Below are 15,129 nucleotides of genomic sequence, written 5' to 3' on the forward strand. Positions count from 1 at the left end.
TCATACGAATCTGAATTGATATAGTGTGCGAGAATTCATATAAAAGGTTGAGTAAAAGGAGAAACATATATGGATTCTGTTTTTATTGAAACAAGCATTTAAAGTATAATAAAACTAAAAAGTATGACTCGGTAAAGTAATTTATCTTTTAATAGATATAGAGGAGTGCCGGGTACAGTTAGAGGTGCAAAAAGGCATCGTACTAGTAGAGATGATGCTTTAGATGACATGGGTGAAGATGACGATTTCACTATGCCAGCTCCTGAAGAGCCTCCATATACACCAGAAAAATGGTAAGTTACACAACATAAATCAACTACTACCTGTGGAACTTTCATTACAAAAAGTACTATAGAAATGTCTCATTCTGTTTATATTTAAACTAGCTAAATAAATATTTTGTAAACTGCCTCTTACATGCTTATTACATTTTAATCAAAATTTAGAATTACTGGGGAAATTTATTTGTGGTTAACACATTTTTATTAGCCCTATTTTCCACTGAGTAAATTAATTGGATCACAATTTATGTATGTATTTTGTATTTATTCTATAAAGCAAAAGTTAATTTACAAAAGTCATTTTAAATGTAGAAACTGATTCCTATTTAATTAACATTTAGGCCAGGAAAAGTTTGTGCTCTATGCAACCTCAGCGAACGGAGCCAGCTTGGGCAAGGGGAAATGAGACAGTTACCATGTCATGTCGAAGAAGAAGGCAATATAACACCAGGAGCAAACTCTGGGGGGGTTACTCCAAGCAGCATTAGTGGTGGAATTACTCCTGGCAGTATTACCCCTACTACACCTACACCTAGTACCCCTACAAACATGCCGGCTGGATTAGCCTCACCGCCGCTTGATATGATGGATGTCAACCTGCAACAAGCTTTACCTTTAAGTAGAAGACAGAAATCATTTAATAAATGCAAGTAAGTATAAAATTAATTTTTGATGTAACTTTTATTCATATCCTAGAAATTCAAAATTCATTACATTTTTATTTTATTCAATTTTTTTTATGTTTTAGTAGAATTTCTAACAAAAAAAGTTAAAAAGTTAAAAAAAGTAAAAGTTAAAATATTCAACAATATTTAACCTTTTTCTTAAATTGTCTATTATCTATCTATAACAGGACTCCACTATACAACATGGAACATACAGATGAGCTATCAATAATTGGTCATCTGGAATCTTTGGAATTGCCATCATTGGTGTCCTTGGGAATGATTTATATCCATCGCTGTTGCCTGGAATTCAGCCCGCCTTTTCAAGATGAGGTGGCATCGGGGCCTGATGACGATAAAGAACAACTGGAGGAAGCGAGGGTTAAGGGGCTTGTGACTGCTGCTCTATCTCGAAAATGTGCTTTCTGCCAGAGGCATGGCGCAAGCATACCATGCAAGGTGAGTTAGGTCTTATTATTTAGGATATTTATTTGAAGTAGTAATGTAAATTTAAAAAAAAATCAGTGGTACAACCTCTTTAGGACTTGGAATGAGATTTCTGAATCTGTTTCATGATCATTTTTAAATGTAATAAGCAATTAGGTGATCAGCCCCTTATATTATACTTTTTCCCGAGTTTCCTCTACAAAGTGAAGGTGAAGGAAAATATAGAAAGAAAGTCCATTAGTGCACAGCCTGGTATCGAACCTACTACCTTAGGTATGAGAGTCGCACGCTGAAGCCACTAGGCCAACACTGCTCTTAATAAAATTACTAAATTCTAATATTGTGTAATATACATTTTTTTATTAATGTATGTAGTAATATATTTGTCTTTTACAGATGAGTTGCAGTAAATATTACCATTTGCCGTGTGTTCTGGCATCGGGAGGATTAATGGATTTTCAAAATAAATCATCATTTTGTAAAGATCACCTTTATCAAGCTCCACTTGTGGGTAAGTTTACTACATTTTATGTATAATTTTGTTAATGTTTTTTTTCCTAGACCACTTAACAATAAATTAACAATTTAGACGTCTTAAGGTGCGTACAGACTATATAACATAACATGTTATACAACATTGCTATACAACATGTTTCAGATAACGTGGACACTGAATGTTATAAAACATGTTATAATAACATGTTATTGATATGTATGCTAGGACGAACCCAGCATTTACTTTTTTTTGTTTTTCTTTTGTTATTTAAAATGGTTATATTGCATTGTTATTCTAATGTGTACAGTATTGTTTTATGTTATTATGTTGAATAACAAGGTTACATAATGTGGACGTGTTATAAAACACAAGTTATATAATATGTTACATAGTCTGTTACGCACCCTTAGTCAATGTCTCCTACAGTATTAAAAATTTCCGTAGAAAGAGTTACAAGTTACATTAACTCTTGTCTAAAAAAAGTTATAACACAATTTACGACCCTGTAGTTTGTTTACTCCATATGAGGTCATTATATAATCTACACATTCCGGTCCTATATATTCCATAGATTATATATGTTAACGTAAAATTGTAAAAACCGTTAGATTGTAATCTATCGGTTATCGGTTATCGGTATTCGGTAGATTGTACTACACTAACTTAGTTATCATTCAAACTTCTTTGGTCAATTACAGATTAATTTTACTTCCCAACAATTTCATATAACTACCGAATAATAATACGTTAAATTGCAAGCAGTATGTTGAGTTGACAATCTTTCGACAGTTTACAATCTCGCGAGATAGATTACAATCTAACGGTTTTTACAATTTTACGTTGACATATATATTCTATAGGCACAGACTACTACTAACCTACATAAAAATTTGAGTTGGTCTAATTTTATTGTTTACTTGTATACTTGTTTAATTCAAACTAAATAAAATTCTTAGGCACTGCTGATATCGACTGTCGCACTTGTCGCACGATCGGGGATATGTCGAATCTAATGACGTGTGTGGTTTGTGGTGGACATTATCACGGGACTTGTGTGGGTCTTTCACAATTACCGGGTTAGTATAATTTAATTCTGACTCCAATATGAAAATTAAAGAAAAATGCTGTATCGTAAAATACCATCCGTATCACCTCGACGTCCGTCGTTCCACAACAGAGCGTTTTCTAAGGCAGTTTTTGCCGCGCACCACCACTATGTGGAACCAGCTGCCCACTGAAGTATTTCCGAACTAATTCGACTTAGGGTCCTTCAAGAAAAGAGCGTACCAATTCTTGAAAGGCCGGCAACGCACTCGCGAGCCCTCTGGCATTGAGAGTGTCCATGGGCGGCGGTATCACTTTACATCAGGTGAGCCTCCTGCCCGTTTGCCCCCCGTTCTATAAAAAAAAAAAAAAACCACTAAGAATAAATCAAAATTTATTTATTAATGGTAACTATATACACTTATGAACATCGAACTGTCCATTTAAATAAGTCAAAGAGCTATACAATACTTAATTATTATTAAACATTGAGTATTATAAATAAAATGATTTATTATAAACAAAAATATGTTTTACATAAATACTGTTTTATACCTTTTCAACTGTAAAAAAGCATTTAATAACTCAATAAATCTTTTAGGCGTGCGTGCGGGTTGGTCATGTCGCTCCTGCCGCGTGTGCCAAGTGTGTCGGGGCGAAGCCCTAGGTGGGCCGGAGTCCCGTGCCGTGACGTGTGAGCAATGCGATAAGCTCTACCACGCGATATGTTTGCGACCCGTTATGGCTACTGTACCCAAGTATGGCTGGAAGTGTAAGGTAAGCGATAATTTACAATATTAGACATAATAATAAATCGTTTATTTGCAAAGAAAGTGGTACATTCAGATTGATTTTATTAACAATCAAGTATACAGTATCAACAATTTTCTTAACCTACAAAATAGTCATTATTAAAAAGAAAATGAAAACAAATTTAAAATTGCACATAGTATTGTCTTTTATTGACATAACTTTTACACATAGAAAAACATTTTCTTACCAAACCTAACAAATTACTAATTAATATCTAATTCTTAGTCTACTTTTAACTTCTATGCATCTCATTTTCATTCTGATATTGTGACGTAATTATTTTTACATATTAAACGCTTTGTACGTGAGCCCGCACTTTGCTAATTTTTATATGTATTACTAGCAGACCGGTCAAGCGTTGCTGTGGCTATAATTTATGTTATATTACTTAGTAGTAAACTATTCAAGGGAAACGGTAGGAGAACACCAGTCATGGGGACCACCATGATTTATTGGTTGTTATGCCATTAAATTGTAGCTTATGTGAAACGTTGGTACTTTCAACACAGCGCCATCTGTTAGAATTGTGACTATCAAATAATAAACAAATATTTTGCAATAAAATAATATTGCGGGTATAAATTGAGATGTAAGCTATCCTATCTTTTAAGTTAGATCAAACTGCACACGGTGTGCAAATTTGATTGAAATCGGTTCGGTAGTTTAGGAGTCCATAGCGGACAAACAACGTGACACGTAATCTATATATATATAATGAAAATGGTCTTCGTTTGAGGCTCAATCACGCCTAAACCACTGATCGTATCGTCATGAAACTAACACCATTCGATGCAAAATTTTTCCTAGATGGTTCCAACGTTCCTTCATTTTTTTATTGCTGTTTTACTTTTTTAAAATTTATCCATACGGACTTCACCGCGGAAACATTCGGGGAGGCTTCCTAGAACCTCTAAACGTCAACATCTGTTAAAAACTCGATTTTCGAAATATTTCAATTTTCTTAGCGGGAAGTTAAAAAGAAGAATAATAAAAATATAAAAAAAAATAAAACAATGAAACATAAAATTTATTTTAATTCGTCCAGCAAAGCGGGCGCGAAACGGCTAGTTTATATATATTAAGATAAAGTATAACACTCCCTACAGTGTTGTCGGGTGTGTTCCGACTGTGGTTCCCGATCACCCGGGGCTGGTCCTTCGTCACGATGGCACGCTCACTATACAGTATGTGACTCGTGCTACCAACAACGGAATAAGGGGTCTTGTTGCCCTCTGTGCCGCCGGGCTTACCGGGCGGCTGCGTATAGAGATATGATACGCTGTGTTGCTTGCAGGCGGTAAGTATTTTTATAATCATTTCTGGAGTGTCTTAACTGTATGATTATTCGTCTTCAGAATACGAAGGAGGTTGAGGTTGACGTGATTTTTTTAAATATTTTTTATGTGACAATAGAAATGGATCTGATAAGTGACGATTAGTAGTATAAACATATTTTTTTGTTATATTTAAAGCTAAATAATGTTTCTTTCATCTCACTAATATGTTTATTCAAAAGAATCTCTTGAAAAAAATTGAGATTAAAAAATATTTAAGTTATAATTATTTCGTTTTCAATTTACTTTACTTTTTATTGGTAGATAAGTTTGCATAAGTTGCTTCTTTATTGGTTGGTGCAGATAAATAATAAAATATATTTAATAGGTTTGTTCATGGTATGTGCGACCCTGAAGCGGATCCGCAACAATACAGACTGAAAAAGGAACAAAATCCAACGTATGACTACACGTGTCCTCTTTGTAAGACTCAAATGCTAGCTTCGAAGTCTGGATGTAAGTATTTCTTTTATTTTTTAAGTTAACAGGCGCCTCAGTGTCCTACTACACTACTCCCTACTATACACTATACTACTCTGTAAAACCGTTGCCAATTTCTTATGATACACTCTTGTACTAAGTAATAGTTATGACATTTATGTCACTTAATTACGATGAAAGTTTTTCGATATCCGTAGTGCTGATGTCGTACTCCTGATGTCGTACTCGAAATTATACATTATGGCCGATTTACATTATCTTAGTGTTTAGGAGAGTGCTTTGGTACAACTTGAAAGGCAAGTTCTTCAGCGTAGCGTTTACTAAAGCAAGTAGCGTTTACATGTTTCAACTAAAGTACTATCCTAAAGCACTCTCCTAAACACTAAGATAATGTAAATCGGCCTTTAGAGCAAGGGTCTCCAAACTACGGCCCGAGGGCCACATCTGGCCCACTGACAGATTTTGTCCGGCCCGCGGAGAGCTAGTATACTTGAAAACTTCTTTTAGAGAACATATTTTTTATAGCAAATTAATTTTTTTTGTTTACTGAAGTATTCTAATTTTATGTTGAATAATTATTAATATGACATCTACATTGATATGGTCATACTACTCATAAAATTGTTATAGGCTTATTGCTATTGTTTTTGTGATAAAAACATAACTTATAACAAGCATAATGACATATGGTTTTGGCCCTCGGAACTTACTAGAGTAATTAGTATGGCCCTAAGGCTGGAAAGTTTGGAGACCCTTGCATTAGAGAAACGCATTTGGGTTTATGTTATATGGTACGAAAACTTGAATTTACAGGACGGCCTGCAGGTCTGATAGGAACAAGAAAGTCACTAGAGTTCTCCATATCTTCGGGAATGTGATGAGGGCGTTTTATTTTTGTATTTCAAATTATAATCTGTGTTTATATTTTTTTTAATGTAGCGTTTGATGACGACAACATGGCTTCGACATCCCAAGATTCCTCCTTTGGCGATGAGAATTCACAGGAACAAGATCCACTCGCCATTGAACCTAAGGTATATTATAAAAAAATACTAATACTGAGCTACTAATAGACTACCTCATAGAAAATCTATAAGAGTGCTTTCAGGTAGAATGTATTTATTTTCAATTTTTAATATGGGAATCAAGACCCGCAAATTATATGTTGAAGCACAATTTTTCACAGTTCACAGTTTTTAACAGTTCTATTAAAATTCATCTATAAACTTTTAATACAGCTCATACAACTATTTAACTCCATATAATATACACCGTTGTCTTTATTTCTTCAGACCGACATTGGGCTTGGCAAAGGAAAACCGTTCTCGGTATCATCGAAAGTGGCGAAGAAGAAAATTGGTGGTTTCAAGCTAAAGGGCGGGTTCCCTCCGGCCGGAAAAATGGGTTTCCAAAAACGCCAACGTTCTGTTTTGGAGTTTGGTAGAAAACGAGGCTCGAAACCCAAGATGAGGGGAGTTTTCGGTGTACCCGGACTTGGACTGCAAAGACCACAGGCTCCGGATAATAAAGCTCCTGAAGAAGATCCAGGTACAAATACCATTATATAGTTAACACATAAATATGTATAATGTATATATCTTGCATTATGATTGACATAAAATTTGTATACTTTGTGGTTTTTTTTAATTATTCTAATTCATCTTAATTTTAAATGGATAACATTGTTTATTTTTATACTGTTGACAGTAAATAAGCGTTTTTATTTATATCCGGCTCGAAGGACCAATTAACCGATTCTATTGTTACAGGAGTAGAAAACAAGTTAGTGCTTTGTTCGAGCAAAGACAAGTTTGTGCTGACTCAAGATTTATGTGTTATGTGCGGTGCAATTGGAACCGATTCGGAGGGTTGTCTCATTGCGTGTGCGCAGTGTGGGCAGTCTTATCACCCTTACTGTGTTAATATCAAGGTAAGATTGATTGGTTATTTATTTATAGATTTATCTAATTGTAATTTCATTGGTGTTTTTTTATTATTTACAGTGAATTGTTCAGTTCAAGTCTCATCGAAAGTTAACTTTTTATTCAGTTTTTGTGATTTTACGCATTTTGTCAGTTTACTTATAATATTTTTTTAATACCAGGTATCTCAAGTGATAGTATCGCTCGGCTGGCGTTGTCTGGACTGTACGGTGTGTGAAGGCTGCGGGTCTCGCGCTGATGATGGATTACTTGTTCTCTGCGATGATTGCGATACGGCTTGGCATACCTATTGTGCGCGGCCGCAATTGTCTGAGGTAATTTAGCATTAGACCTAAAGAATGAATTTGATATACGGAAGTGCTATTTAGCGTCAAGTCTGACTTACCCTTACCGTCAGCTGTTAGTTCAAAATTTTACTATCTGTTATTTTTGACTAGACAACGTTTAATATATTGATGTACGCCGGCTGCACGCACGAAAAAGCATGACTCATTGTCCCGTTACGCTCATTGTCTGGTTTACGCCGCATCTAATTCTCTTCTACTTGAAGACTTAGTATGCAATCATTCCATCAATGTTTTGTTATGACGTTGTCACGTTAAACTATCGTCCGTAAACTGACTTACGGACAACCATTTCTTTATGTTTGATACTTAATCTTTTCTAATACACACAGTTTTTTAACGAGATTTATCTTTAAACGCTGTAAACAAACAATACAAATCTCATGTCCTTATTGTCACGTTTATTATAATTTATTTATTGAAAATATTACATATATAGGTATTTTTAAATAATTGAACGAATAACAATATAAGATAATAATTTTTTTATTAATTAATTTGGGTTTATAAGTAGTATTTCTTTTTAATATATTACAAATATTTAAACAGGTACCACGGGGTGCCTGGCGCTGCGAGCGGTGTCGAAGATGTCTCGTTTGTGGTACAAGAGATACTCAATTATGGTGTGATAATTATACTGGTAAGAACAAAAACTTATACTAATTCTTAACTTATAGCTTATAAATTTAATGTTTTAGATCATGTTAAAAAAAATAAAAACAATATTTTTTGTATTTAGAAAATTTCTGAATTAATTTTTATTTAACTCAGAGCTTGACTTGTGTTTACTTTAATACTAATTTCATTATTATGCCTACTGCTTATTAGTATTTTGATAATCACACGAAAAATTGATGACCTTCAGTTTATTTTGAAGTCGGTTAATAAACACGTCATCAAGATACAACTAGAAAAAGTTATGTTAACTATTTTTTATTTTAACGTATATTTATTTCGTATTCCTACAGCTAACTTGAATTATATGTAACAAAAAACAATTATTCTAAAAATATAGGCACAGTTAGAATAAATAATATATACAAGAAGCTTTAAATATTTACGAAACTTAGAAAATAAATCAATAAAAATACTAAATACATTTAACTAAGTAAGACCTATGTGATGTGGTGTGCTCATGATGCAGGTTATTTAAGGCTATGGATATTCGTAATGCTCCTTTCTTCCTTTTCCGCGATAGATAAAATCTATACAACATCTGAACAATTTAATTTTGTGTTTTAGAATGCGCTCCATGTGCATCGCTAGTGATGTGCTGCGTTTGTTCTGAGCCGTATTCAGACGGCGAATTGATAATTCAATGCGTGCCATGCGCTCGTTGGTTGCACGCTGCCTGCGACGGTGTACGCTCGGAGGCGGACGCTGAAGTTTGCTGTCGGTCTGGGTAAGGATTTTTAATAATATAAAATGAATTAAATTGAAATTAAAATTAAATACACCGCGCCAGCTGTCTACTCTCCATCCGTCTTACGAAACCTACACAAAATAATTAAAATTAGTATTAAATAATTCAATTAGGAAAATTCACTATTTTTTAAGTTACCATTTTTGTTATTCGCGTCAGTCTGACCAAATGGTTAATAATAAAGCTTTAGACGTTTCGCAAAATTAAACCTTGATGTATTGACTTAAGATCCAATTCCACATGCATCAATGTATCTGAGGAAAGAGACAAATGAATTAAAACCGTAACTATATAGCACGAAGGTTCATAATCCTTTAAAAAAACATCCGTCTTACGAATTTGTCCTGACGCGAGTTTAACATTTTTTACCCATTCCAAAAAAAGTGTACAACACCGCTAAAGAAGTTTTCACTTCAAAAATATTTCTCAATAATTATAATCTTTTTGTAGATACAAATGCTGCTTATGCCGCGGCCGAGACATCCCCCCACCGCATTTAGCGAGAGCCATCGAAGCACCGTCAAAACCAGCGGGACAGTTGACAGCCCTAGCACTGGGGTTGGCCGGAGAATACTATGTTGATGATGTATGTCTGTCCCAACGCGGTGCACATCATATGAAACAGCTAGAAGCTGAACTCGGAATTACCCATACGAGACGCAAGCGCCGGTTCAAGCATGAAAATAATGAGAAAGATGCCGGTAAGACAATTTTTGTCTTTATTAGTTTATATAATGTTTAAAGAACTTTATTTCTCATTACAAAAATGTATTTTTATTTACATGAGAAACTTAATTTAATATAAATATATGAACGAGATACGCGTCGCCATCAGCTATCCCAATTTTAGTCTATTAGGCTCATTTTAATATGTATATTTAATGCCCTTTTGAATTTTTTACCTGTATAAGTTTATTATTTAACCAAATATAATTTCAAAAGTTCGTTAGCTTTAATCACAGTCATGTAGTAAAACTAAATATTTTTATTAGCAATTTATTTCCTCAATATCACTTTACGTACTATAAATCGATAAAGAGTTGAAAATTTCAATCTTCACTGATTAAAAATTTCGAACGAAATTTTAGATTAGACTTAATAATTCGTATGATGACCGTAACGTAACGCGTTGTCCCCGTTCCTAATATACGGCAAACGAGTTCTCTATCCGTCCCTCTCTTTAAGGTATATATTATCTATCTTTGTCACTCGCATTTTCTATAAGTTTACTAACATACTCTACTCCTGTACGAATTTCTTTGTTTTTTTTAATTCTTAAACTAAAAATCAATTTTTATGTATATTTTTCAAATCATGAAATGAAAACTACTCGACGGATGTATATAAAATTTGATATAGAATCAAAAGAATGAACCATGACGCAATAGTATAATACATAGTTAATATATGTATCATATTATGTCTAACTGGTGTTTTTGTGTTGGACGCTCGCTTTTGGATTAGAAATAATGGCATCTATTGAAACAGTGGTTCAGAACGCAGAAGGGGATGGTGATGACGGCAAACCTGACACTACTGCTGAAGTTAAAGAGGAGCCAGGTATTTAACCCTTTACATTTTATCTCTCTCTCACTCTACTCATCTATAAAAAAACAAAACTTACATTATTATAACTAAGGTCATCAATATCAGTTTTTAGAGTCAAACTGTTTTTATCAATCAGAAAACGAGTATAGTTAGTTTGTTTAAATCATGTGCGACTCTCATCCCTGAGGTCGTAGGTTCGATCCCCGGCTGTGCACCAATGGACTTTCATTATATCTGCGCATTTAACATTGGCTCGAACGGTGAAGGAAAACATCGTGAGGAATGTGCCTTAGACCTATAAAGTGGCGTGTGTCAGGCACAGGCTGATCACCTACTTGCCTATTAGATTGACAAAAAATCATGAAATCTGAGGCCCAGACCTAAAAAGGTTTTACTGATTGATTTTTTAATATTAAAATATGTGTCCGCCAAATTATACTTAAAAATAAAGGTTTTCAAAGAATAGCACTTAACTGACTCTAAAAGCTATGATGCCAACAAAGAAGCGAAAAGTCCTATTATTCGCTATGTTAAAAGCAAAAAAAGGCTTTTACCTGTATTGATCCATGTTAATGTAAATTCAACATTTTATTTTATTACTGATAAATGCCATGTGTCCTATATGTTTGTATTTTTATGAAAAAAGATAAGCTTTTTAATCTTATAGAGTATATATTTTTTTATTAAATAGGTTTATCGACAAACGCCAATCTGAAGGAGGGAATCCTATGGAATGTATCGAACGATGGTCCGGTACCAGAGGGATTTACGATTTACACAACAGATTCGGGGCTTACAGTACTTAGAAGAAAGAGACAGCGTAACCTCAATAAACTCGGTATAGGCGGGTTCGTTGTGCGACAGAGACAAACGACGCTCAAAGCTCAAGCAGATGAAGATAACGATGGGACACAAAATGCAGGTATGTAATATCAATAACATAAGAATTGTTGGCCTAGTGGCTTCAGCGTACGACTCTCATTCCTGAGGTTGTAGGTTCGATCCCCGTCTGTGCACCAATGGACTTTCATTCTATCTGCGCATTTAACATTGGCTCGAACGGTGAAGGAAAACATCGTGAGGAAACCGGCCTTAGACCCAAAAATTCGATGGTGATCACCTACTTGCCTATTAGATTGAAGAAATGATCATGAAACAGAAATAGAAATCTGAAGCCCAGAGTTAAAAAGGTTGTAGCGCCACTGATTTTTTTTTATACACAAGTATAAAGTCTAATAACTGAAATTATTTTTGTATATCCACCACACACACCAATGACGCTACAACCTTTTAGATCTAGGCCTCAGATTTCTGTATCTGTTCCGTGATAATTACTTATAGGCGTGTAGGTGATCAACTTGTATATTTTTATTAAAATTTGTTTAATAAACTCGAATTTAATACATTATCTTCATAACACCTCAATATAAAATGTATCCATTCCAGTCCTCTTTTGTTATTTGTTGTTCTAGTTCTATCTAGTTGTTTAGGGATAAACTACTAACATTTATTCCTATATTATTCCTTAAATTTCTAGAATCTCCTAGCAACAAACGCAAGCCACGTCGCAAGCCGCGCTCCAAACTCATGGAACAGTTTCCCTCATACATGCAAGAAGCATTCTTTGGCAAAGATCTTCTGGAACCGAAACCTGCAGGTATATTTATTTTGTATTTTATTCCTTTAATTAATAATAAGATCATAGAATATTTTGTTAATTGAGGAGTTGTTCGCATTAATACCTGCAGCTGAGTTTCATCATCGGACGTCGAGGCAGTACCATACCATCCGTATCACCTTGATGTCCGCCGTTCCACAACTGAGCGTTTTTAAGGCATTTTTGCCGCGCACCACCTCTATGTGGAACCAGCTGTATTTCCGAACTAAATCGACTTAAGGTCCTTCAAGAAAAGATCGTACCAATTCTTATAGGCCGGCAACGCACTCGCGAGCTCTCTGGCATTGAGAGTGTCCATGGGCGGCAGTATCACTTAACATCAGGTGAGCCTCCTGCCCGTTTGCTTTGTTCTATAAAGAAAAATTTAACAAATTGTTAGGTACTTTATAAACATGCTTCTTTATAAACCACCAAGGTTTTAGGGGCTGATGAATGTTTGCCTGGGTTTAACAATGAAATTCATTTGTTGTTAAAATTTAGCAATATATTCAGGTGATGAAAACGGTCAACGGTCCCCAGAATTGGGTGCGTTTGAAAATTCTGACTCGGACGGTGAGGACGTGCTCACGGCGTTGTGCACGTACACGGAGCGACATACCACGTCCTTTATAACGCTTAATCAGGTAATACTTTATTAGAAATAATGTATGTTTTATATATAATAACGTATCTTACGATTTTAATTTTTAACTTCATAAATATAAGAGAAGGGTTTTTGCTGATATTGGAAGTGTTAATTAGTACTGTTTATTTAAAATAAACAAGTTTTTTTTAGTTAAAATCGCTTTGATTTCAAATATTCGCTAAATCACGTTTGATGAACCTAACCCTTAGTTAAATTTATATTAGTTTACTATTAGCAAAAATATCTATATATTTCATAAGTATAACTCCTTTTAAATACTTAAATCATATAGGACGAAAAAGAAGTACTCTGCACGCTAAAGCCAAAAGAAGAAAAGGAAGATTCCTTCAGCTCAATAACAGACATCAAAATAAAGACAGAAGGCGCTGAAGACTGTCAATTGAAGCATACAGAAGATTCCACCGCACTCAAAAATGCCATATTGGGTCCCCATCACACTGAAATGGACCAGGGAGTGTCGACAACTGATGGAGTGCCTCCGGTACCGCCAAAGACGGAACCAAATACTGGTAAGTTTTGTAATTGAGGGTAGGGTAAAAAATGATTCAGAGGTTTTTTGTTTATCAGTTTCTGTCACAGGTTTTTTATTTTCTATGCGAGTTATATGACAATAGGTCGACTACACTTATATTCTTCATTAATTTTTACTCTGACGGTAATAAATGTAGATAAGGTTATCTATATGTATAAATTATATTTGGATTTAATTATTTATGAGAATTCAGTTATAATTTTTTTATGCGTTTATCTACAGTGTCAATTTATAATATAGTTTTAATGTACATCAAACATTATAACAAAATTAATACAATTCACGAATACTATCTAACACACACACGTGCACACACACACGTACACACACACACGTGCACACACACACACGTGCACACACTTGCACTTTTTTTAGTTTTCAGTATTGTAAATGTATTTTTTTTCCTTTTTGTACTTGGAAAGAATCTAGTTGGCCACAACACTAAATATCCTACACCAGCGACTGTATCAAATGCATAATTAAAAAATCTGATAAAAAAAAACTAAAATCGACTATTCTAATCCAGATAATGCATCGTCGTCACAACCGGCTATATCTCCTAAGGACGAGTTGTCTCTGCTTGGAGTAAACTTGGACGCGATGGTCCGTGACACATTACCGGACATGGACAGTAATGATGTCGATGAAATATTTAAGGGTGTGCTGACTGATGATTCGCAGGTGAGAATTTTTAAAAAAAATTATATTACATTTATTATAGTTATATATACAAGTAGTATTGGGTTTTTTTTATATTCGAAGTGTAAATAATTGCGTAGCCCCCGAAAGTAGTTTATGTGGGACGGGACTCATACCAGAGTCTCTGCTATTCAGAGACTGGATGAGCCCTTCCAATAACGCCGCGTTAGAGAGGCTTTGAGATCGCGCTCGCGTTCTACCGGGGCCTCAACGGTCTAACTAAACGCTAAAAACATCCGGTGCAGAATGCACTACATAGGACATGGGCATATCTTCTCCTATTTCTCCTCGTCTTCTGATCATATGACTCGTTCTAGAGAGCTCTCTGTCTCGTTCTGCTATCTTCTATTACTTGCTCACAGAATTGCATTCCATACCTCGTCACTTTCGACCATTTTTTTGATAACTGAGTAGTTGATAGAGCGACTCTCAATTGTAACTGAGATCATGCGTTCGAGTCACTATTGGATGGATTTTCTTTCTATGTGCGCAATTAACACGCTACTACAGTGAGAAAAAAATCGTCTCGAAGCTAAAAAATACATACATAGAAGGCTGATCGCATACTTATCTTTAAAATAATGATCTCTGAAACATGTACTCTGCTAAAATCTGTATAGGTTAGGGAGAAGATTCAGTTGAAACTTGGCGGCAAGGGTCCTTCCAGTCCTATTTCCGTACAATAATGTGTTAAATTGCGTATACATTAAACAGTGGTGGGCATATTGACGGACTATTTTTTCCTTGATTTCGCTGGTCCTGTCCGCATGTTGTAGGGACGGCACGTTGGGGAGC

The 15,129-nt window shown here is 34.8% G+C and overlaps 1 protein-coding gene across 12 annotated transcripts in view; it reads left to right on the top strand.

Annotated features, from left to right (window-relative positions):
• LOC125063461 (histone-lysine N-methyltransferase 2C-like) overlaps window positions 1–15,129 on the top strand; it is a 51,204-nt gene that overhangs the window by 793 nt on the left and 35,282 nt on the right. For 8 of the 12 annotated variants that reach the window (XM_047669911.1, XM_047669902.1, XM_047669905.1 and 5 more), the window contains exons 4-24: window positions 156–293; window positions 623–931; window positions 1,135–1,405; window positions 1,790–1,904; window positions 2,846–2,965; window positions 3,535–3,710; window positions 4,853–5,043; window positions 5,409–5,536; window positions 6,461–6,555; window positions 6,814–7,069; window positions 7,291–7,451; window positions 7,626–7,778; window positions 8,358–8,448; window positions 9,051–9,210; window positions 9,682–9,932; window positions 10,696–10,791; window positions 11,471–11,701; window positions 12,317–12,436; window positions 12,938–13,080; window positions 13,375–13,612; window positions 14,162–14,316. In XM_047669911.1, coding sequence (XP_047525867.1) covers window positions 156–293; window positions 623–931; window positions 1,135–1,405; window positions 1,790–1,904; window positions 2,846–2,965; window positions 3,535–3,710; window positions 4,853–5,043; window positions 5,409–5,536; window positions 6,461–6,555; window positions 6,814–7,069; window positions 7,291–7,451; window positions 7,626–7,778; window positions 8,358–8,448; window positions 9,051–9,210; window positions 9,682–9,932; window positions 10,696–10,791; window positions 11,471–11,701; window positions 12,317–12,436; window positions 12,938–13,080; window positions 13,375–13,612; window positions 14,162–14,316 — 3,598 coding nt within the window. The remainder of the gene's footprint in view (window positions 1–155; window positions 294–622; window positions 932–1,134; window positions 1,406–1,789; window positions 1,905–2,845; window positions 2,966–3,534; window positions 3,711–4,852; window positions 5,044–5,408; window positions 5,537–6,460; window positions 6,556–6,813; window positions 7,070–7,290; window positions 7,452–7,625; window positions 7,779–8,357; window positions 8,449–9,050; window positions 9,211–9,681; window positions 9,933–10,695; window positions 10,792–11,470; window positions 11,702–12,316; window positions 12,437–12,937; window positions 13,081–13,374; window positions 13,613–14,161; window positions 14,317–15,129) is intronic. The other 4 variants (XM_047669907.1, XM_047669913.1, XM_047669904.1 and 1 more) reach the window with 3 other exon arrangements.

This window comes from Pieris napi, chromosome 3 (assembly GCF_905475465.1).
Source record: "Pieris napi chromosome 3, ilPieNapi1.2, whole genome shotgun sequence".
NCBI classification, from domain to species: domain Eukaryota; kingdom Metazoa; phylum Arthropoda; class Insecta; order Lepidoptera; family Pieridae; genus Pieris; species Pieris napi.